Source organism: Parus major, chromosome 3 (genome assembly GCF_001522545.3).
Source record: "Parus major isolate Abel chromosome 3, Parus_major1.1, whole genome shotgun sequence".
In the NCBI taxonomy this organism is placed as follows: domain Eukaryota; kingdom Metazoa; phylum Chordata; class Aves; order Passeriformes; family Paridae; genus Parus; species Parus major.
Window position 1 is genome coordinate 46,197,301 of NC_031770.1, and position 25,997 is coordinate 46,223,297.

General features: G+C 36.1%; 1 protein-coding gene across 10 annotated transcripts in view; it reads right to left on the reverse strand.

Annotated features, from left to right (window-relative positions):
• Positions 1-25,997, reverse strand: part of RGS7 (regulator of G protein signaling 7) — a 232,732-nt gene that overhangs the window by 49,451 nt on the left and 157,284 nt on the right. For all 10 annotated transcript variants that reach the window (XM_015621722.1, XM_015621730.3, XM_015621726.3 and 7 more), the window contains exons 6-9: positions 21,522-21,573; positions 9,625-9,689; positions 7,837-7,913; positions 7,617-7,698 (exon numbers count right to left, since the gene is read on the reverse strand). In XM_015621722.1, the coding sequence (XP_015477208.1) occupies positions 7,617-7,698; positions 7,837-7,913; positions 9,625-9,689; positions 21,522-21,573 (276 nt within the window). The remainder of the gene's footprint in view (positions 1-7,616; positions 7,699-7,836; positions 7,914-9,624; positions 9,690-21,521; positions 21,574-25,997) is intronic.

Sequence of the window (25,997 nt, forward strand, 5' to 3'; positions counted from 1 at the left end):
TTGTAGTAAGCGTGTAAGTTTGATGGCTGCTTTGGAAAGAGCTCCTATCAAGACTTCACCTCTCTACAACTCCAGGCCAAACTTCTAAAATTAGCTCATTATGTTACTAGCTTTTTCTACAGACTCTTGTCTGTAAGAAATTGCCTCCTCTCAGAAGTACAGCTGTATCTTTCAATTACCCCCTATGAAACACAATTTTTAGGGAGTAAATCCCAAGATTGCTCTCAATAGATTCTGTACAAGCAGGATTCATATTTTATTTCTAGAGGCCTCATAAATTTGTCAGATAATCAGGGCAAAGTTATTAAAACCTGCTTGCTGTATCCTTAGATATTTTCAATATCAACAGTCTTTTCATTATGTATGTATTATGCTTCTAAATGCTATCTTTTTTGGAACTCGGGATAGGTTAATAACTGCAATGTATGGATTCAGCGTGACACTAAAGTAAAGGAATACAACTTGGAACTGGACTTGTGTAGAATAACCTCAAATTTGTTCATATTTCTTAATACAAATCTATTTTTAAAACATGCAATAGATCTGTAATATGCTGCAAATACAGCTGAAAATAGTGATCTACAATCAAGTAGGAGAATGGAAGCAAATTAGTTGTACACAGCTTAACAGCTAAAACCAGCTATCAGCTGATATTAATGTAAAACCTACTGGCTTTTAATTGAGTAAATAAAAGCTTTCAATTTTTTCTTATTCATTTATTGGACTGATATTTCAGACCACAGAATGTTCAATGTAAAATCTTATTGAGCTTCTTCCTTCAAAGGAAGAGATTGTCTTAATTCATAGGAATTAATAAAAACCTTGTTAGGATTAAGTGTTCTCTTGTGTTGAAGGTTTTAGTAGAGAATTACGCAGATAGCATAAAATGAATTTAAATGCTCAATACTTCCTCAATAGCTAATTTCATTTTGACTCATTAAAGAACAGAGAAAAATAATAAAAAGTTACAGACTTACTTGTTAAACTAAAATGAATGAGCAATAAGCCTCATTGGGTCATACACTAGAAATATATTGATGGAAAAATCATGAATTTTGCATAAGTCAAACATACTGTAGAGATCCCCACATGGAGGACAGAAAACTTGCCACTGGACCCATTAGTAAAATTAGTACATCCTTTATGCAAGGATTGATTGGGAGATCACTGACTACTACCAAAATAACAGTAGTTCCACTGTTCTGAAATGGACCTAATCAGGACATAGAAAGGTGTGCAATTAACAGATAAAAGTTCAACTATGAGCTGTTTCTCTTATTTGGACAAGACAAATGAGGTTCAAACATCATCAGATAAAGGAGAGAGAGTTGATCAATAAGTTTGATCAAACTTTAATTATGTTCTCTGCAAAGTAAAACTCACAATTTTCAAACTAAGAGATGTGAAGTCTCATGTAGTATACACTTTAGGATTGCTTTAAATTTCAAAGACTTTTAGCATCTTTCCAAAATAAAGAAGCATACACTGCATCAATTTCCACTTTATAGTTATTTGTCTTCTTAAACTAGAGTTCAGATCTCTTTCTTAAGTAGTATCAGACACACAAGGAATTCCACTGGCTGTGCAAATGAAAGACCTGTTTGAAACAGGAGAGAGACACAGAAAATTTTTCAAGGAATATAATACTAATAAATGAAGCCATAAAAGGTATCCATAGGAGACAGAACATCTTGAACCATGACGGCGGTCATGTTCTCACATACTTGGTTGTTTAAGGACAGATATTGTTGAGAGCTGAGCTTCCACCTTAAGAAAACAAGATTTGATCACTGTTTGTTGTTTTTTTTTTAAATTAGTCTGTGTGTCACAGAATTACATAATATGCAAAATGCATAAGAAAATTGTGTTAAAATTTAATTCTCGAGACAAGTAATATGAAATTAAAGAAGCTGTACCCAAAAAAATACTACTGCATTGAAGTTCTATGCTTAATTCTTCTTGCAAGTTGATTTAATTTCTAATTAGTTTTAATTTATGATATACCATTTCAGATTTGTAGTGACTGCAGTTTCTGGTTTTCAGAACCAGCAATTGTTGCACAGAAATTAGATCCATTGTATTTATTCAAGTGGTATATCAGTAGTATGAATTTTACTTAAGGCTGTATTAAAATGATTTTTGTGTATGTGAAGATTCCAGTATTTGTGACACTATTGCACAAGGAAACCTGTTAAATTTATCTGTTTTTTTGCCCCTTTGCTAAATAATTAGATTCATTATTGCTTTCTCTGTATTTTTTTTTTTTTTTTTTACCCTGAAAGGCAGGAAACTGCTGCTTTACAGTCTCTGTACAGAAGAAATTTAGGATACTCACTTGAAAATAAGTGGCAACAGAACAGTCTAACACATCTCTGAAAATGCTGATATCAAATATAGGTGACATTTAGAAGTTGATTATATGCCTTTTGACTTATAAGATCTTTGACAAAATGCTTTGGATTAAAGCAGCAAATTTAATTCCCACAGATACAAAGATCAATGCAGAAACATTGCATTTATAAAAAAAATTCCTTATACTTCTTCAGTTTACTTTCCTAGCTCCGCACAAAACTGGGTCTTACTCAAAACCATATTGTCATATCAATTTTTTTTTGGTGTCCTTACACCATCTCATCAATTAACTCTTTCACAACTTGTGACCTCTTAATTTTAACTTCCAAAAATTCATTTTGTTACACTGTTGCAAGAAACTTGGCTTCTTTTTCCCCATCTGCCCCACCTTTACTAAGTATTAGACTAAATAAAATGCTAAATAATGTGAGCACAAAATCTTCTACAAAGGTCTTAGCAGGCCTGCTAGAAGGTTTATAAATATGTGCCTCAATTACATGCAAGTATGGATCACAAACATTATAACCATTTTTTGAAATTAAAACATTGCACGAGACTTTGTTTCATTACTAGAAGGGCAATTATCTGAGAATGACAATTTCTGTTTTGGCTGCATTCCCTGTCTGCTTGTAAGGATATATGGTCAAACAGGTGCAAAAGAAGACATGAGAATTATGTGTCTATATATCACTAGAGAAGTTGGATGGCATGATTCACATTTGCCTTCTGAAGCTGTTTAAAAATATTCAGAAAATATTATGAAAAAGTAGAGAGAAGGGTTCTCTGGCTAAACAAGTGACTGGCCCAGAAAAGACCAGTACTGAGTGTGAAATGCAGGCATGCACCATCTTATCCTAGGGAAATTCACTGTTTTGAAAACTCTCTGAGGCTGATCTTGAAGGACAAGATGAAATAAATGTTAAAATACAAAAGAACCCCTTGCCTGGCCCACGACACCTGGTAATGTTACCTGCCAGGTCAGATGTCAAGGGTCATGTTCAGACCACATAAAATACAATTTAAAAAACAAGCAGAGAAAATTAAATTAATGGACATAGAGTCACATAAAAAGAGAGAGAAGCAGAAGGTGTGGAACATGTGACAAAGCTTTAAATATTTGAAGAATACTGTTTCCCTAGTTTGGTACTAGGAAACAATGGCAAGGAACACCCAAATCCAGAAATTATACAGATTTCTGAATTTTACAACAACAGTGAATTATCATAAACCCACCCTTGCTTTTAATCTTACTGCTTGTCCTTACTAGACATACTCACCCCAGATACTTTGCTGTCCTGTATTAAATCACACAAATACTGCTGTTGTTTTTTATAAAATCATAGAATCATCTAAGCTGCAACAGACCTTGAAGATCATTAAGTCTGACCTTTATCAATATTTTATATCCATTTTTTTCCCAAAGAGCCAAAATAATCACCATAGTCCAGAAATGGGAATAGAAGTCCTGTGGATTGGGTTTAACCAAGTTATAAAAGGCAGAATGGAAGAACTGGCTCATACTTTGACTCATGCTCATGCTTTATCAAATCACACTATGACTAAACCATAGGCAGTGTTTAAACTTTGGAGAGGGACACACACCAATGCAGTTTTCTAGTACATCTGTTGCATATTTCCCATCTTTATTTTAAAAGCAACTGCACAGAAACCTGCTAAATGTGACTGTAACACAACCAGCACAGACTGATGGCAAAGGTCAGAGAGGCCTTAGAGAAAACCAAATGCTTTTTCAAGTTTTTACAGTTACAAAGTATACAGGTGACTTTCAGAAGAAAAGGATACCTCTCCCATTATCTTCTGAATTAGTCTGAATCGCAGCAAGTATCCAAAAGGCCTTTTTTATTGCATGAATGTACTATCTCAGGAAGAAAAGTGAATAATTTGTAGCAGCAAGACATCATTTGTCTTGCTCGTTATCTGAAAGAGTTAATTTTTCAGCAAGCCACAGCTCTGACTGAACTCAGCGTGAGTTTGAGAATATTTTAAGGGATTTACTGCTTTAGTACCCATTTGTCCCTTTTTAACAAGTGTAAGATTATGGGGTTTAAAAAGAGATAATAATTCAGGAAAGCCGAAACAAGTTCTCTTTCAAAGATTTCAATGAGGAGTGCAACATTTCTTTTTGAATAAAAGCAGCTCCTCAATTTCTTTCTCCTGGAAGTAACTCACTTCCCCAATTTAGCTTGATTTATTATTGTTTTTAACTAACACCTTAATCCTCCTAACCAATTTTTGCTTATTTCCACAGTCTGTTATCAACAGAAGTTTCAAAATTATGAAAATAATACTCTTTCTAAGCAGGTGAAAAGAAGAGAAAGGTTTTTAAGATAAGTTTACTCTGTCATCAAAAAGAGACATGCATCACTATATGTGAATAATACTAATCTCAGACCTATGTCAGATACTGGCTCTACCTTAGAAATAACAGCATAGATTTTATTCTCAGCCTGCTGCTCAGGATTGCAAGGGAGTTTTTACAGCTCTCCTTGACACTTGGCTTTTACTATGGCTGGTATCTGAACAAGTGAAATTAAAACTTGTTTGGGAATGTCTCTGCAAGCTGCAGTTATCTACAAGAAGTTCAGCCATACTCTTTTTAACTGCAATCTAAGATATTTCTACATAAATCAGAAACTGGGATTTACAGAAGTGACTGAGATTGCACTCCTGAAATACACACAACAGCCCCCACTCTCACTCCCCAAGAACCCAAAATACCCCCACAGGGAAACAACAATTAAATAAAAATTGTAATGGAAACCAAACAGTGAGATAATAAAGCTGTTCTCTAAACTGTCTCTCAGAAGAAAATTGAGGAATAGATGATTATTTGAATAAAACTTTCCAAATCCAATTCGTCTGCCTCATCTCCAAACATCATCTCAGTTGGAAGACCTAGAAAAAAATTATGGGCCAGCCAATCAAAAGTAACAGTCATGATGACTTTCAAGAATTTGTCTGTTCCTCAGACTGCAGCACAAATCTTCTAGAACTTCTGTAACCACCTGCAGGGTTGCCTCCAACTTGGGACCCAAGAAACAACGGTGGTTTTTGAGGCAAATCCTCTTTACATGCCCAACCTTAGTTCATTTCCTTTATTTTAAACCTGTGAGTCACAGTGATGTTTCTGATACCTAATCAACCTCTTTTTCTGCATCACCATTTTCCTGGCTCCACTGCCATACAGCTGTTCTCATGTCCCACATTCCTGTAGTGCATTGCTGCCCTGTTCTTTAGGAATGATGGCTTGCTTCCCTCTTCTGCTCCTTTTGTCAACTTAAAGTCAAAATACAATGGAAATTTAATATTCATAGTTTATATTTCATGTGTAAATCTTCTGTATCAGTACTGTAGCTGGGTAGGTAACAAATAAAGCAATAATGCAACTAAGAATACCTGCAAGAATACCCTGAAAAAATATTTATTTACTCACCTTCAACCAACCAACCAACCAACCAACCAATGAAAAATAATGAAACATTTGACCCTCAAAACTCATTTTCAGTAAAAAAAAAAAAATTACATTGGGGTGGATTTCAAACCATGTTGTCACTGCCCCTAGCCTCTGAACTTTTATCAGAAGGCGAAACACTGTAAATAAAAATAAGCATTATACACAGATTCTCATCCAAACACTACCTTAAAAAACTATTTTAAAAATTTAGCTGTCCAGCAATTCAGCAGTCATTCATAAGTTTTTGGGAGGCCTTTGGGCAGCTTGAAAATCTATTACAAATTGTATTTAGCTTTACCATCACCCTCCCCTTTTCAGTCTGTTTGTGTTTTATGTTTTGCTCTTTTCAAAAGCGGCTTCTTGCTTTTACTGTGACAGTCAATTCATGATGGTGTTTTCAAAAATATTATTTCAATGACTCTTGATAGTAGCAGTGTAGCCAAAGTATGAACCTCTCCATTCTTCCATTTATATCTTCTAAAACCAGAAGCTGACATTGCTGACTGTAAGCCAGTCTTTTGCCTCTGATATTTCCTAGGTATGTTTACAGTGAGATTAAAAACATCTGCTGGACCAGGCAGATTTATCCACAGTTCAGACAAAGCTCTTAATCAGATTCAATTTCCTCTTGTCCTGGTCCCTTTGACTCTCTTGATGTTTCCACAATTCATCTCTTCCAAACCTGAAAATAACATTCTCAGATTCAAAACCTTTAGATCCATTTCTGCAGCAAATATAAAAGCTCTCTGCACCTTCACAGGTCTCAGGTCCACAGATACTTTGTGTTTATTCCCTGTGTAGCTCCAATCTACATCAGATGGAAAATTGCTTTCTGTTCTCCTTCCTTGATGTCAGTGATTAGACAATAATGTCTCAGTCTTTTTGCATCTATTTCCTGTGGTTGGAATCTTTCACATCAATACTGATACTATTGACCATGTTCAAGTTTATTATTTTTTATTTAAACTTTCTCATTGTATTCTACTTTTCCACACATGTCATCACCTAATTTTATTTCCCCCACTAAAAGTAGCTTTCCCCAGTGTCAGAGCAGAAGATACTGTTCATGTGTGACTTCATTGGTAATGATACCAAACTGCATAAACAGAAAAGGAAAGCTTAACTCTAGGTAAGGGGAACCAATATTGATCTGTAGTAACAAAAAAAAAAAAGTACAGTTTAATTGGAATTATTATAACAATTGACATTCTTTTTCACAAGTCTAGCACTCAAATACAGTTGAGTATGTAAGAAACTTTATTTTTTAAAGTTTTGTTTCAGATGGACTTTGACAAAGAACTCTGAAAAATCTTGTTTAGACAGTGTGTGACTCCCATAGCTGAAAGCCAATACCTTTATGTACTTCAAAAATAGCTTGGAAATGTAACTAGAGTGAAGTTTAAAGGCTTAGCAAGCAAAAAAGCAGACTAAAAAAGAAAAATAGTCAGAATTATTTAAGGGTATTTTTAGTTACGCTGATAATTTCGTTTGTGTGACTCATACCCCAGGAAACCTTTGAGATGATAATAGTCAAAGACAGGTACCTTCTGATTCAAGAAACCAGGCACAACACGTCTATTCACTAAAAATCATGAACTTTTGGATGCACACACACCTGAAGTCTACAATATCAGATTCATATAAACTCTAGATCCTTAAAAGAGGGAATCAAGCCCTAACCCCTTGCCCTACTGCTCTTTTCTTGTCTCCAGGCTACCCCAAAGCTCCACAGAAGCTGACATTTATCAGCAATCCTGCTCATGGACCCAGCAGCCCCACCAGCACTCACCACTGGACGATGCACATCCCAAAATGCTCGCTCCTGACTGTCAAGAATCTTCCTCTCTATCTTGTCTCTCTTCTTGTCAACCCTGTCAATGTAATAGGATATTTAAAATAAACAGCATTGAGGACAGTAATTTTAAACATAAAATGTGTCCAACCCCTTTCCCCCCACCCCCTTCAAAAAGCATGCAAAAAGAAAACTGCTCATCTCCAAAGGAACTTACTTTGCTTGTGCTTCAGCTTGCATAAAAATAAACTCCCATTTCCGAGCAAAAGCTCGCTGTAGCCTGGCCAAACTCTCCTGAAAATACATCACAATTTTAGTGGGTTAGATTGCAGGTTACTTTTTAATAGCTTCTGTCTTTATCTTTCCCTCCTCTCCTCACCCTCATCATGATGTAATACAAGTCATGATAGTGGTGTCAGTGTAAATGGACCTTACTTATCTGATATAAAGTTTTTTCTTGACACCAAATGGGATGCAATACTTTTGAACGCCTTGACTATTTTAGTTTTGAAACTCTGATAAAAAGGGTAGATGCATCCTTCAGCAGAACATGGGATTTCTGAAACATTTTTATATACTGTGTGCTATCTTAGCAATTTTAAAATAGTACACAGAAACATCCTTGTTTTGAAGGTATGTAATAATGAAAAATAACAGCAGTTATCTCCATACTGGATGATCCATGTGAAAATTCCTCATCTGTCATCTATGCAAATGGTTTCCACTGAACAGTGTTGGCTGCCATTTTTGGTAGAATAGTCAAACCTCCACAGATATCTTCTTTTTTAAAAATACAGAGTATAATTTTTCAATAGTGTACAGGAAATGGATCTATTCTACAGCCAACTAATAACAACAGGAAGAAATTTTATAAAATAATTACAAAATTCTTTCTTCCACTGATGATGGAACATTTTCACTGTCTCCAACACCGTCTCCTTTTTAAATCTCTTCCCACCTTAAACAGCAGCAGTATGCAGTCTTCTTAACAAAAATGTGTTGATTTTACTATATTTCTATGCATTGCAAATGTATCTCTGTGCCATGTTTACCAAAAATAAAGACTACAGAAAGAGAAGAGCAGACTTTCTAGAGATCTTGTCAATACTAGAAAAGGCTCTCATGGATTGTACACTGAAGGGGAGTTTTCTAAGGCATGTGAGTATAAAATTATGCATATCCCACAGTGCAGTACACTGAAAAACAAGCTTGTGCCAGAAGAAGCAATACAGTGTCTCAGCATGGTGCTGTGGCTGGAGTATCTGGTGTGTTGAGAGGTCTGGCTGACTATCCTGCTCTCAGGTCACAGCAGCACAGCTGGACAGCTTTCAGCACAGAGACAAGGCTGTTCGGGAATTTTATGTTTACATGCTCATGAAAAATTCAGGAACGTTTTGGGGAATTCAAGTCAGAATTCAAGACATCTCTCTCCTTATCTAATGCTATCCTCATCAGCTAATCCAACTCCCTCCTTTTCAGGCTCTTCTTGGTCCCAATTGTCTTACCTTGCCCAAGGCACAGCACAACTGTCAGGGAGTAGGCATGCCTCTAGTCTGACCCTCTTTGCCTCTCATCTAGCTGATGGGAAAAGGCTCAAGTGTCAGCATCACTTATAAAGAATGAGATTTACATTTCCACATCTACCAAGGGCTTTTGGAAATATTCTCAGGGATCCTTTGCTCAAACCTTAAATGGTGTTGAGAACAACTGCTTCCAAACACTCATGGTGTAGCTGGGATTTGTGAAGGTATTTGTGATCCTGGCATGAGGATCTGAACAGAGTAAGATTAGAGATGGGCTGTAATCTCAACATTTGTCCACTTAGCCTTCACTATCGTGTCTCAAACATCATTTAAGACTACTGAGCAGTGTTAGACACACAAGCTGGAAGAACTGGATAACTAATAGCTTTTCACACATAATGCCCATAGTTCTCATGCTCAACATTATTTCATGGGCTTACTAGGCCCAGCAGAGAAATTTGTGGTTTTTGCCAGGTACTTACAGCTTCATAGTCTGCTAGTTCTAGTCTTGCTTTGTTTTGCATTGTCCGCTTGCAGAGGTAAACAGCTGGAACAGAATAAAATAACACAGAATTTACTACTATCTCACAAACATGGCAGAGCAGAAATAAAAGCATCATGTCTGATTTAAAGCTAGCTTTTTTGGTTTGATTTCTCCCTTTGTTCTAGAAAGCTTTAAATGTGGGATCAATGCTACCAGTATTGTAACTGAAATGATGGATCAGATACAGAGGTTCATTAAATAATAATAAAATCTGCTTTATGCAACAGACATCATGTGCAAAATTCATGAGGTACCTGAGGTCAGGGTTTTTTAATGGCCAGGGAACTAGCACATTAAAGAAAAATGGCAAAGACATTTTTCAAACTGTGTATAAATAATAAGGTATGAGAGTTTTAGCAGGAGCTGCTGCTGTATTAGTCAAACAGGTTTTTAAGAACATGAATACATGTTTTTATTTATTTTTACTCTATATTTAGAAAACACAAACTTTCAGCCTAAGAGGATTTCAGCTAAAATATAATTCCAGATAAAATTCATGTCTCATACAGATTAGTCTGCTACAACCAATACTTAAACAAGAAAATAATGTGAGACCAAAAAGTGGGGGGGAAAAAAAAGTGTCATCTATTGCATATGAGAAAAAAACAATTCTTTCATTCATTTTCTCAATCAATAAATCCTTCAGAAGACCTGTCCTTCTTCCACTTCATTCAGACAGAAGAGAATCTTTGGTAATAAAATGCTGAAGTACATTTTCAATAGACTTTATTTAGCAACAAATACTTTCCAGACTCTGAATATTTTACAGCTTCCCCCACCAGTCAGACGAGTGCAGCACAATTCCTAATTGTGCAATATTTACCCATTTCATTACTTCAGAGCACTGCTCATGTGAGATGGATGAATCTTTTGATCAGTGTAGGTAATAAAACCTTAACTTATATGTTGTCTCTACAGTCAGCAAAAAGAGCCCACAGTTACTGGCTGTGCTTAGGAATGTTCCTGCTCCGACTGCCAGCAGGTCTACTATAGGAGCAAAGCCTCTCTGGGAAATAACTTCACACAGGAACTTAATTCTTCCTAACTAGGAAGAAGTAGGTGCTCATTTTAGATATAGCTTTGAGCATTAAGGTGGTCAACCTAAATATAATTTAAGATTCCATGGAAATATTTATTCCTGACAAGACACCTGCAAATACATACAAACCCACTCCAGTGAATGTTCTTTTAGTTGAATAGATTACAAGCACTTCTACCTCCAATTAAAGGTGTTCCTTGATGTAAAATGAAGTTCTATTTTAATGCATTGTTTTAGTGTGTTATTTGGTCTATTTTCTTTCATAATATTTCACTCTCTTTCCACTCTTTCCATATCTTTCCACTCTCATAAGAAGCCATGGTCTCTTTCTCTATTCCCTGTCCCCCCATATACCCTCTGGTTCCAAAGCAGTTTCTGTGTCTACAAAATCTACAAAGACAGATATATATCCATGTCATGCCCAGCAGACAGGTAGTTTCTATACCTTTCATGAATTTTAAAATTATTTTACACTTAGACTAATGCATTGGCATGCATGCTGAAATGTCACAAAAAGATGAGGGGATGAATTTTGGACCTTTGTACCTAGGTTGCACTCACAATCAGTACATTGGTAAGAGATTCTTGAGGAAAGAGACAGTCATTGCAGTTTAGCTTCTTTTACTTTGAAACCTTTTCCTCTTTTCCTTCAAAACTAGTTATTTTATCAGTCAAGAGAAAAAAAAAAATTCCTAAACCCCTTGTAAATAATAGCAATAAAATACACACTTTATATAAATGTGGTGTAGACAGTTCTGAGAATTCCAGGGGTCAAAATTTGTCTAGCAATTTAATATTGCCTGAAGAGAAACATAAAAAGCTACCTATTCCTGCACTTGATCAAGACTTTTAAACCACATTCTTATAGTCCCAGTACAGGCACTTTTAGTTAGTTTAGCTCTCTCTTGAGTCCCATTGTGGGCAGATTTTGGGATTATATTTTGTGCTACCCCCTACAAAAATTCTTGGTTCAGTGATAACTGACTGCTCATCTTTCTGTCAGGATAGGTTTCATCAAAAAAAGTACCTTCAGACAACAGAGATTTCAACACTGGAGAAAAAAGCACCAGTCACCAGGAGACAAATTAGCTTGACACATTATTAATTTAATACTGTGTCTTCACTGTGTAACTCTACTGCAGTTATTTTCCCTGCAGGGTTCTTTTAATGACCCTCTTTGCTCCCAATCCAGAGTAAAGACTCCATATAAAGATGTTTGGTTTTCATTATGAGCATAACTTGGCCAAGACTCAAAAAATCATATTTATCTCTCAGATCTTTTTTTTTAAACTGAAATATCCAGATCCCTTCCCCTTCAGAGAAGCCTAATGGTTATAACACCTGTGGCTTGGATTCCTTATGACAGAAATGTTTCTATGTGCCACTGTCAATAAGGCAGAATAGGCCCAAGGAAGAATTACTATTGTGGGAAGTACAGAATATCCACTAGCGTAGAAAAAAAGTGCTGGAGGACATTCCTACTCTGACTCAATTTACTGCTATGTGTTAACAATTACATCCTTATAAAAGTACATGTTTGAGCCTCTATTTAAGAGCTAACTGTACTGGCACAAAAAGCTGGCAGCAGCTCAGGAATTTGTGTTCCCCAGTTTACACTCTCTCTAATATATTATTTGGTTTATCTGTACAAAATTCAGTAGCATGAATGTGAAAATCACCCTTATTTTCAGCCAGATTATTTGAAGATATAGAGTAATGAGGCTTTGTTCTTCTGACTTTTAGGACAATGAGATTTGAAATATGGATACTGCCACCTTTCACAGGCTCCTTTTCTGCACTAAATCACAAATGAATAACTGTACTTGTCCAGTAGTTGGACTTTGAGGATGTCAATCAATTTTCCTCTCAAAGCAGAGTCAGGATCTCCCAGAATTTCAGTGAATTATGGTGTCTGCTTTTCCAATCTCATGTGTTGACAGTGCTTTTACAGTTTCACAAGCAGTACAGCCTGTAGGAAGGATCTCCAACTAAAGCTCTCTATTTCTGTATATAGTTCCCTATTTATCTATCCAACAGAGGTCCTGCTCAGGGCCCTCAGTACACCAAGAAGCTGTAATTCCACCCAGCAAGCCTGTGCCCAGGAGCTTTGCTCAAGCCTAGCTTCTCCCCCTGCCACAGGCTTGAGCTGTGTTGTAGATACATCTCAAACAGCCCTGGAGCCTACCCATGCTGCTGCCTTGCTCCTGCCTGCACTGTTGTCAACCTCAGTTCTTGCCTACCTTCCTTTGACTGCCACTCCCTGACAAGGATGCTGAAAAATGCTTACCATGGGGATGAATGATATGCAAGGAACAGAGTCTGATTAATAACCTCAATTTGCTAAATATGGACTGCCATATACACTCTTATTTTTAGAGCCAATGTATTCTGATGGATTTTGCAATCAACATAATTGCCTCTACTAAAGTGAATTATATATTAGATGCTATAGCTTGTGCTTTAGAAGTGACTGATTACCATGAGAGAACAGATTCGCCAATAATTTTAAAGGCCATATTAATTTGTAACATTTCATAATGAAAGATGGTCAGTGATGTTTATAAATGGGTATTTGAACAACAAACCAGTACTGAAACACATTTCAGTAGCTGCGCAGTAAATACAGCCTGCTAATATTGAAAATTCTTTTCAGGCATTCACAAAATTTGTGCAATCTGACAGTTTCAAGTGAGACTACAAAGCCAAAGTTGCATAGAGAGGATGCCTGTATTTTCCTCCCTGCAAGTTTTTAAACTGTTAAACCACCTCCCCAAAAAAAACATTTTCACAGTTAGCTACATGTGTTTCCTATTCTTGACTGTTCACTTCCACTTGAAAGCTCCTAAGAAACCTCTGGAGCTTTTCTTTAGATAAGATCATAGAGATTATGACAGGTTTCATTCTAGACTCAAGAAACTGGACTGAATACACATTATAGTATACACACTCAAAAAAACCATGACAAACCAAACCCAGAACTTTCACCAAAAACCCACAGTGGGGAGTTTTATATTGTTGCTAAACAGCAGCTAAATCTTCCCTTTTGCCACAATGGAGCAAAGGCCACAGCTAAATTCAGTGTAAGTTAACTGGGCCTCTGAAGACCACAGACCATGGCACCTACACGCCCGCCACCATGTACACAAACTCCTTCCACAATTGTGCCAGCACCAGCAGCGTCTCAGCTTGATTCAATCCAGACAGTGAGTGCACTTTCAGTGAAAGCTTGTTATCTCCACTGAAGCCAGGTTAAATTTATGCACTCCCTGAGTCAAAATTCTGTTTTTAGAGTCAGAGTGTATAAGCCTAGTCTGTATCTGAAGAGCAAAGAAAATAGCAAATACCGCAAAGTCTAAGGGTTTCAAAGTTTCCTGCGGGAAGACAGTTCTTCCTCTACATGCAAGTGCCTGCTTCAGACAGAGATTTACAGGAGAATTGGCACAAAACATGACTGCAGGATGTAAAACATGAAATTAACCCTTTTATTTAAACATTGGGATTTCTAGGGCTATTTCATACCATCTTTAGGTCACCTCTGCCCTTAGTCAATAGAAAAAAAATTGCCCTTAGCAACAGCTATTGAGTTTCACTTGGTCTTAAAAATGGGTCACCACAGAGCCTTGAGTATCTATGAAAGAACCACACTCTAAAGTAAATGCTAATAACATTAAGTTAGAAGGAAGACCATGCTCAGGTTTATGGACGTTAAACTGCCAAATTGTCAAAACCTGAAGTTATGAAAAACTTCTCCCCTTCTCTGCTCTTTGATCCTGTCCTTTCCTATAACACTCAGTAAAGCAATTTGATGATAAGTTTACACAAGCAGAGGACCTTCTTACAAAAACAAAGGTCAAGAAAGAAACCAAATTTCAAACTTCCAAAAAGAACAAGAATTAGAAAAAGATAAATTCATCTTCAACATAAAGAAGTCCCCAGATGATGATGGCCTTGGAAAATCCTGCAGGCTGACAAAAACAAGTATGGCAGAAAGGTCACCCAAGTTACGTGAACTATAGGATCAGATGGAGAATGTTCAATTGTAAAATACAATTTAAAGTTATATCCACTGAATAATTTCATGCTTCTTGATATTATCATCATGCTTTCAATTTGCAATAATGGTTAAATTTTCAGAGAGTTAGAAAGCCTACAGCTCCAGGGACAGTGCAGGAAAAGGCATGAAAGTAGAGCATTCCTCCATACCTTTCTAATCTGGGTCTCTCCTGGTGACAGGATGAGGGGAAGTCATATGAGGAGGGGCTTTTCAGCCTAGGAAAGAGAAGACTTAGGGGAGATCTCATTGCAGTCTGCAGCGTAATTGTCAGGGGAAGAGGAGGGGCAGGCACTGATCTCCTCTCTGTAGTGACCAGTGACAAGGCCTGAAGTTGTAACAGGGGAGGTTTAGGTTGGATATCAGGAAAAGGTTCTTCACCCAGGGGCTGTTAGGTACTGGAACAGCACCAAGACTGTCAGAGTTCAAGCAGTGTTTGAACAATACTCTCAGGCATGTGGTGTGATTCTTGGGGTGCCCTGTGGAGGGCCAGGAGCTAGACTCCAACGTTCCCTGTGATTCCCTCCCAACTCACAATATTCTATGAAACCCATTTAGTTAACTCAAGATAGTAACTTGAAAGCAATTCAGAAAACTCCAAGTTTTGTTTATGAATGTTGGAATTCTGATAAGAAATTTTATTTTTATTTATAGGGGACCTGGATGCACATTATCAATGCTTTTAAAACAGAACTGCAGAAATATGTACTTAGATCAGTTACCCTTTCTTGTGTGTGCATACACATGTGCTTACATACACTTGTGCATACATACAAATGTGCCAAACACATTTTCCATGCTCCTCATATTATGGGAATAAGTTATACTTTTAGGGAAAGAATAACTTTCCATAAGGTAAAAGGTAAGCACAAACTCTAAATTGGTGAGATGACTTGAAAGCATTTTCAGGAAATGCCTCCTGGTTACAGAGCCCTCATCGCAGTGATTTGTCAATGCAGAATTAGCAAGGATCAGAACAAAATTCAGGCCATGTTTGTTTGAAGTGAGACTTTCATTTCATCATTTATATGGCAGAGGTATCTTCTAATGAGTGAATAATGGATCTCTGCAGAGAAATATATAATGGTACATGAATTCAGAGTGGGAAAAAAATACTGTAGGTCACCTCTTCCACCTATCTGCTAATATAAGGGTCTTTCCTAAAGCTCATTTGATTTGGTTCTACCCAGATCAAATACTATGCATAGCAAGCACTGACACCAGTCACATTTTTTTGAGAGGCTGTTACTCTTGGTGGACTGTGCTCCTCACTTAGTCTTGTCACCAAGATTTTAGTCAATACATTCTGTATATGTAGCTTCCTAAAGGCAAGTCATTCACTAAAGGAGTCACAACCCAGTCCTAGTTTAGTATGTTACTTGAGTTCTGGTAGGAAAAGTCTATTCCTTTCTCCACCTAGAAATCCAGAAAATTTTGAGAGATAGGTCCTTAACAGAGGGATCTGTATTAAGGACTTAGAAGAATTGCTTGCAGGAGTCATTGCTGACATATTCTGACACTAGCTATTGAAAAAATGGGAACCGAGAATCAAGATTTGAGATTATAGAATGGCAAAGCTCTCCAGAAACTATTCACACATTCTTTGTAAATTCTCATGGCATGAATTTTAACAAATATATTATATATATACATATATAAATATATATAGCGATTTTTATCAAAAATGCTTCTCTGCTACCAGTTTTGCCCCAAGCTATTGACTCATAGATATGGATTGATTTCCAGAGATGCTGAGAACATGCAGTGCTCCAGCAGAGTTCAGGTAAGCAATAGGGGTCAGTATTTCTCAAACACAAATTGCTTACTAATAAACTGTTGCCAAGGAAATCCTTCCTGTGTATTTGGGCAAAGAAAATATCTAATGCATTCTCCACACAGTTCTCCTTCCAAGCAGTCATTCTATGGTAAAGGGTACAGAAAGACAAATGAGAGAGAAAATTCCTGGACTACTCAAATTTTCATAGAGGAATTTGAAGCTTAGCAAGTAAAATAAGTAGGCAAGAGACTCTAAAGAGAAAATCATAGGAAAATTTTCAATATGTGAAAAATATTATATATGACTGCAGTTACTTTCTGTGCACTATGTGCTTTTTAGCATTACTGTGGGTTTGGGAGAGAAGAGGGAAATGAGCCAGGGGAAATGGCTCATGTTCAGAACAGAGCAGCAGAGACAGAACATAGAGAGGCCTCTCTCAATTTACTTTTAAGTGATAAGAAAGTATCATTAGGAAGGAAATGTTGTTCAGACTGACTTGTTAGCTGATTAACAAGTAAATTTAATAAGGAAAGACTTGTACTTTCTTAAAAATGCTGGGGAACAACAATGAAACAGCTTTGACACAGCAGAAGTAAACGGCTAGCTCATCTTACTGTAACACAGGATAGATAAGGAAGTGATGACTATCTAAAGAACTGCAGCATTTATCCAGAGAAGTATCTTACACTTTTAAAGGCAGTAATTAATTGACTTACCCCAACCCCCAAGATTGCTCTAATTTCATAGGAGACTTTTTAATACATTACTTTACCTGGAAGGCTACTCAAACTATGTTGTATTTTCAAAACTTGTCCTTCGCAGCAACAGAATTTAAGAATTTACTTTGAATACAGAGAAAACTAGTCTCATTTAGTATAATTGGAAGATCACATGGTCAAGTGCTCTTTAACTCATGCTGCATTATCAGTTATTTACTGTGTTCTCTATAACTTACCAATATTCTGCAGTCCTCCATTTTTAACTCATTTGAGAGAAAGGCACACGCACAAAAAAATACAATGCTCAAACAACACACTGTTGCAACTATATAGATGCAGTTGACTTTTTGTCTTCTAATTTGTCCAAACCTCCTAAAGACTGTGACTGGCACTTTCTAAATTTTATTCTTTCTCTCCTTTGAGCAGATTTCTTTTTTTAATATGCATTTAGGTGTAAGAAAAAGTCTGATATGTTACAGATACTACTGAATCTAACTATCAGCAAAAGTTCACTAGAGAAAATGAGTAAAAATTACTAATTCTTCCTATTTTATGTCTGTAATTCTCGTAAGCCTCTTACATTTTCACAAATATGCAAAATTAAGCCTGAAGAATAAAAAAAAAAAAAAGAAAAAAAGCAAATAATTGCTATTTCGTTGTGAATTGATTTTTTCCCTAAAATTTCATATTTTTTACTTATTCAAAAAAGAGGAGTGATAGACTAAATGCCTTGAATTTGCAACAGCTGTGAGTCACTAAACCTCCAAGAGAACCTGACAGGTTCCATTAGAACTGTGACCAAATGCACATGGAATAATTTGATATGTAGCATTATATTTACCTTTTCTGAGATGCAATTGTCTTAATTAGCCTCCCTATTTAACTAATTCTTAATGACATGACCTGTTAATAATATGGCAGGAAAAAACTAAATCCATCAGTTACAAAATTATATCTGTAGGAAAAGAGAAGGTAACTACAAGCAGGTCACATGCTCAGCCACTAGCTGTGCTCATTTCAAGAGCCAGTTTTTCTGAACTGAGATCCAATTCTATTTGTCACAAAACCTACTCACAATTCAGGAACATGACTTAACTCACAGGAAAAAGCAAAGTTATTTGAACTACACCAGCCGTAATAATATTTGTTATTATTATTACTTATTTTCACTAACATAATCACACTAAAACCAATGGGATTCTACAAAGAACAACATGTCCTGCCTGGGTGGACTCCAAGACATATGGCACTAAAATGGGACTTCAACAGATGGGACTTAAGGACCTGCCTTTGTAAAAATTATTTGCAATTTGAGGAATCTCTCTTGACAACACTTAAAGCATGACTTTTAAGAAAAAGGAGATTTTCAGCACTTTATGAAAATTAGCAGTTTCTCAGTAACCTCAGAATGATCACAGTCAGTATTTTGGAAATTACAATCAAAATGCTATTTTCCATTCTGACAAAAATTAAATTAATCCAAGTCCTGTTCTTGCCACCATGACATAGCTGTGCACTACAGCTTTATTATGAGAATGTGTCTGGGGTTTTTTGACATATTGGAAGATTCTGTTTGTATATCTTTTTCAGTTATACTTTCTACAGGAGAATGTTTTTTTAAGGCAAATATTTGCTATTACAGGCTCATATAGATCAAATTATATTTAGAGAAGATATTAACATGTTATACAAATATGTAAGGATTATTTGTTTCTTAGTGCTGGTAATAAACTAACACACAGTATCTCAATCTCATTTAATTTCTTCTCTAAGATAAATTATTTTCCTGGCAGTGTGCTACATTCTGGATAGTAGCCCAGTTATGGATGAGTAAAGATGAATGGTAAGGATTAATTTTTAAATTAAAATAAAATCCTAGAGTATTTCCAATGCCTTGTAAAATTAGGTTAATGGCAAAGAAAGTGATTTGCCTTGTTAGTAACTTTGATCAAGGAAGATTACAGAGATTACTTTTTGCTGGTCTTGAGAGATCTATAATGCCTGCCACAGTCATTAATTTTAGAGGGCACAGTTTCAAGCTTGTTCAGGACAAGTCCATGAAATTGGTAGCACTACACAGCACCATAATGCATGATAATAATGAAATGCATTTGCATATCTGTAAAAACATATATTCTATGTACTATATTTTTCAGGACAATTACCATGAAAGCCTGCAGAACCTATTTGGTGTATACCTGAGGTGATATTTATGCTTTAATATTCTCAAAATGTTTCTAACCTACTTTAGATTTAGTTTGGTTCCTTAAATATTTTGATTAGATATTTTGATTTCCCTGTGTTCCTCTGATCACCACTGTTTACAAGGGAAATGCTAATTTCTGGGACTTGGATGATGCTAACCTAATAAGAACAATATTGAAAAGATGCCTTAGAAGTTTATTTTCCTGCAAATGCTCTAGCATTATCCAGTTCTGGTGACACATAGTCACCTTTGGTAGCTCCTGTACAATGCTCTGTGAGTCACTAAACCTCCAAGTTGAATGGGGAAGCTGTGGGTCTGTTTCATACAGGATTGCACTTTTGGCTCATGACATGGAAGGAGCAGTGAAATAGCAGGATTGAAGGTTTGCTCCCTTTCTTTCTCCCCTCTGCAACCAAAGAGCTTAACTCAGCAACTGAAACATATTTAAATCTCAAAAGCTCTCAAATGAGTACATTTACTGTTCAACAAAAGCACCTCCCTGCATGAGGAAGACACTGATTCCAAGTTCAATTCTGTATTCCTGGCATGCAAACCTGGACACATTATACAAGATTTCTATTTACTGACTAAGGTTTATAATTCATTGACCAATCCAGCGATCAGTTGTGACAGGAAAGTTAGTATCTCCTACTTTAGACTAAAGGATATTAATAGAAACTTTCTCAGCCTGATCTCAAATTCACATATGTTAACTCACTTATTAAAACCACCCCAGTAATGTGATACACATTACAGCTGAACAACTCAATGTCTCTTAAACCATAGTTAATTACTTGATGATCTTTAACACATTAGGGGACTGTAATGAAGTAATAAATGGTAAATCAACAATTTTTCCTTCAGTGACCAATTTCCTCATGTGGAATAGCTAAGCACACACTTGTGGTAAGAATCCCTCCTCCTTGGGAACTTTCAATATCTATTTACTGGACATCTTCAAATATCAGTAAAAAACTGAACATTTTAATACTCCTATAGGATTAGGAAAATGTCACTTTTTCAAACTGTACCTTGCAGACAGTCAGCTCTGCTGAGAGTCTCAACTTAAAAATACTTTATTTGACAATGTATTTGAAATTAAACTGTGTCTGATCCAAAAAGGAAAGAAGCATTTACTGGAACCATCCATTCCCAAAGCCTTCAGCCCCCAAGGGCATAGAATCCAAATTACAAGTGAACACTCACCTAAATTTCTAAAAAGCTGTAAAAAAATATATTCATTGCCTGAAGTTTTAAAAACATAACCTATGATGTACATGCTCAGTTATCTAAATAAGTGACCTGGTCTTCAGTACTTACAGCTTGGATTAGAATGAACAGGAGGCTGCTTAGAGATCCACTTTCTTTAAAAATTAGGTCACTATTCGATGTACAGAGGAACCTAATTTTGTTGCCATTTTTAATAATATTTTTTCCTAATACATTGCTACTTATTATCTTCAGATTTTGCTGTCCAAGCACACCTCAGTAATTACAATGTGTAATTTATTTATATACACACATGACACAGGGAAATAAACAATAAACTGTATTTTCTAATACAGTTCATATTAGAACTACATAGTTTTCATGGTAATTTTCCACATGGTGTATATTAGAAATAAGAGTTCTAAACTAGGTACCATCTTTGGGTCTGAATCTGATAATAATCATTGCACAACCATCAATAAAGTCTCCTCTGCTTCACTGAGATTCTCTCACTGTAAATAATTACACTTGCTGGAGCAAACAGAGGATATAAATGGCAAGGTAGGTTTTGATGAGCCTTGAATTTTGGGACTTGTTTTTTTCTTTTTTCTTTTTTCCTCAGATACACTCCAAAATATAAGTTTGATAAGCTTCTCAGAAACTTTGAAAAAGGTAGCAACACATTAATTTCAATATCAGCAGCTCTTGCACAGGAATTACATGGCATGTGATTATGTTTTAAACAGTGGGATGGTGAAACAAGACATCACAATGATGCATTCATTAATGAAATGCATAATTTCCAAAAGAAATAGAAAATATTTCTACACTGACCATAGTCTGTGTTTTCCGGCTCCCAACAATTTGATGGCCAAAAATAGGGTGTCTATAGAGAAAACAAAGAAGTAGGAAACTCAAGTTAGACAATGCAAACATTATACAGTCCTTGGATTGTTACTGGTTTTCAGAATAAATTTATATTTTTTGTAGATCTATTATACTTGACATTTTTGAAATAGGCATCAAAACAGAAAATTACATGTATACATCCATTTATGTACAAATAAATATATCTGTTTACATCTTCCCTAGAAATACATCTCTCACATGCCCTGAAGAATCGGGTTTAGAGTTATACAGACAGAAGATGCTTTGAAGTTCATTCAGTTCTTGATTTTGGAGAGTTTTCATTCACAGGTTAATATTCAATTATCTTTCCTAGCTGTTATTTGTTTAAAAATGCCACTAAAAACATTCTGTTTTCACAAAGACATCAAAGTCTACTCTTTAATAATTGTCTACTGGTTGTGATTTAAAACGTGATTTTTTTTTTTTTTAAGGGAAAGACAATAAAGTATCAAAACCTACTTCAGCACTATATTTATTAAGACTGTGCTACATGTATTGTTAAAATAATTCACTTGTAACAAATGGAGAATGTGACTGTATAGACATTTTTACAAAATTTTACAAAATTTTACAAAATTTTACAAAATTACATACTTATTACTTCATTTTTAAAATAGCAACTTTTGGTTAAAATTGATATTATTATAGTTTTTTTACAGAGCACATAATCCTCATACAGGCCATTCACTCAAGAGTTGGACTCTATAATCCCTGTGAGTTCCTTCCAACTCAGAATATTCTGTGATTGAGTGACTGATCCATATATAAACACATACACAAAGATACAGAGAATTATATAATATTTGAGCAGTTGAATGAAACCCATTAAATGTGTGAAGTGGTTTGAGTGGCATTTCAAAACACAGGTGGTTCTTCAGGAAAACCTTCTGCTCTACTCTCTATTTCTTGGGGTTTTTTTGTAAAAATCTCCCAGCTGCAAAAATGGAAACCTCTTTGCTGCCCACTTCAAAATTGTTTTAATATTAATCTGGAATCCAGCAGGGCTGAAGGGTGACACATTCACACCAATTGTCAAACTAAATATATATTGTGAAAAATCTCTTGGTATTGTAACATTGACACATCAAATTTAATAGAAGCAATTTTCTTGCTTCTTGCTTGCTATTTATCAAGCAACAGCAAGGAGCTAAAGGATAAAAAAAGGAACTATCACAAGCTACCTTCAAAGGCTAAGATGTGTTTCTTGCAAGCTCTTTTTTACTTTTTAAGGCAGCAACAATAAGTAGTTCTCCAATCAACCATTCCTTCACAGGAATTAACCCCTAAAGAATGAATGCAGTACTCAGCACATTTTGGAGAAGCGACTACTAAACTTTATAGTGCGATCTGTTTAAAGCAAAAAATCACTGTCATTGAAATATACAGCTTACAAACTCAAGAAGTGAGAACAGTCCTTCTTTAGAGGCACAAAATGTATGTCCAGAGGGGCCCACGAAGAAAAGCACAGCTACATCATTTCTCTGCTAAAAGGAAGGTTAATCTCTGTTTACAGGTTCAAGCTGAGCTTCTGAAAAAGGTATGCAGTGAGGGTTACTAAATACATAGAAACCATATCTGCTCAGGCAGCACTCCAACTGAAACTCTTCCAGTTGTGGGCACACTTGCTGCAAAGTCCATATTAAAGCTCCTTCTGCACACTTAGGATTTCTCTTGACAAATTGCAGATTCTCCAATCCCAGATGACATTAAAAACAAATTTAATCTTCTGATCTAGAGAAAAATCACAAACCTTGCTTTCAGCACCCATTTCACAACAGGCTATGAACAAATACTGTATATTCACAACTATGTTAGTGATGTTAGAGGAGGACTCTGTTGTTTCATACATAAATGAAAAGCTGTGTGTGGCCAGAGTACTGTTTTCAATATTTAGTTGAAATAACATATTTAACTGTTACTGAAACTTGCATTTTGGTGGTGAAGGCAGCGTGGGCACTACATACAATATGGGAAAAGGGACAGGATCTTCAGTGTTGTGAAACGTTGTCACTTTAGCCTGCTAGGAGGCAGAGATGACCAAGGCTTTTCTGAAGGATAAAAAGGTGCAACCTAAATGCAGAGAAGAGATTGAGGAAAAAAGCGGAAAAGAATTCACTGCCTACTAAGGATGAGTGTAAGCCTCCCTGCGCCAGGGAGATAAAAGCAGGAAAGTTAAAACAGAACATGAGTTTTAATTAGCAAAGCACATGATGAGCCATATTAAAAGGTTTCAACTATGTGTGATAAGGTAAGCCAAAAAAAAACCCCAGTAGAAGGCAACCATTACAATATGAGAAAGGGGTTCAAATAACAGCTAGCACAGAGAAGTACAGAAGATTATTAATTGCCTCCCTTGTTTGAGTCTGCAGATGGAGGGAGGCAGTGGGCAGATAAAGGTCTTTTTGCCCAGGGAATGTCCCAGAGGTGTGAGGTCTCCTTGCCGATGCTCTGAGCTGGGCAGGCACAAGCTGCCTCTGAACTGCAGGCCATGACCCTGCCTGCCTGGCGCTCGGATGCGTTTAATGGGACTCGCTGAGAAGCGCAGCTCATCCGCTCAGGCACTGCAACGTGGCCAGAGCTGGCCTCCAGCCAGCTGGCTCCCAGAGGGAACAAAGTTCAATTCTGCCTGCAATCAGCTCTGCCAACATGCCCAAAATTAATTTGGACACGGAGATAAGGCTACAGGGCAAAGCACGGGGCAAAAAAAAAATTCAGGGAGGGAAATATTTTTATGAGGTCAGACAGTTCAGGTTAGAAAGCTGATCAAATTGAGCACAGAAAGCTTAAGGATTTCTTGTGTTTTCACATGGGTAAATTGTATTTATTTCCAAAAAAGCAAAAAAGCCTCTCCAAGCTAAAGAATGACTCCTGGTTCCTCAGGACTGTGATTTATATGCATGTGTAAATACTATGATGGAATTCTTTCTCTGGTGTTTCTTTCTCCCTCTATCTCCAGTACTCTGTAACAATGACTATCTAACTAGTAAGCGTTATCAAAAGTACTAAATTATCTGTATGATGTTTAAAGGGATGCAAGTTACCTGAAGGGTAAATTATACATGAAAAAAAAATTCATTCAAGTAACCTTTGAAACATGGACAGTTATTTAAAAAAAAAAGTAGAGGAGCTTCAAAAGATAATAGCAAAGTGAAGAAATATATTTCCAGATAAGGTAAAAAGCTTACATTTTCTCTTTTATAATGTTTCTACATCTACTCTCTAGATTGAACAGCTGCAATACACTGTATGTTTCCAATCCTTGAAAGCTAAAGGTTACTAATATTTGGATTTTTCAAAAACACATTAGGTCACTGACAGTGTAAAACCCCTGCTAGAGGAGAAATAAAATTAGATGCTATGTATTTTGACCAAGGCAAAGTCCTACTTTCTTAGCAGCGAGTGAAGACTTATGGTATCACCCTAAGATGTGTTCTCAAAGGCAGCTACATGCAGCTGCTGATAAAGTTGTATTCGAAGAGTAGATATCTATTATTCACTTTCAAAGCAGGAAATGGCATTGTTGTGTGCAGAGATAAGGGAAACTCTCCTAAAAACAGGCAAAAAATAGGGATAAGGGACAGATTAAGATTTAAACAGAAAAAAAGTCCAAAATACCAAGGTAAAAAAAACCTTTGAGAAAAAAATCTTTGAAAATAAACCTGATATAGAAATCAGTTTCTGACTAATGGACTTTTGCAATGCTGTGATAGTATGGACAAAAAGCACCAACAATAAACATCTATGTAGTTAAAATGACTGATGTTTTTCCAAAGGAACATTCCACATTTTCTTGTCTAATTGCTTGGTTTTAACAGTCATAAAATTCTGGTCTCAATCTGAAGCTTACCTTGTTCCCTATTACAGACATCAAACAGTTTAATCACACAACATGTGACTATAATGCATGTGCTGATTTTACATTTCCATTTCTGTTTCAAAAGTCTCCACACAATTTCACGCTCCAGATGTTTAACAGTCTCTGAGAAGAATTTGCTAGAGAGGTTATCCATGAAGACTACAGGAGAAAGATTTGCCTTGTTCCACACAGAAGGATTAGGAAATAAGAAGAGTCTGATAAGAAGATCCCTGGTCTCATGGAATGAGGTCAGGAATGAGAAAAGGAGGTATGTGCAAAGGAGAAAGCTGCCTGCTCTCATCTGATCTATTAAAAATATCCCACAGCAATGCAGGGAGGCTCTGCTCACATAAATTACCTTTTAAATAGCTGGACTATGCAAACAAAGCTTGGTTCAACTATTTGTTACAAATCACATGTCCAAATACACTGTAGAAGAATTATAGCATTCCTTGCAATATATTAATTCCTATATATATTCTGATATACAAATATTATACCATCTGTGTGCCTGGATTCATGATCTAGAAGCTCCTAAATGAAGG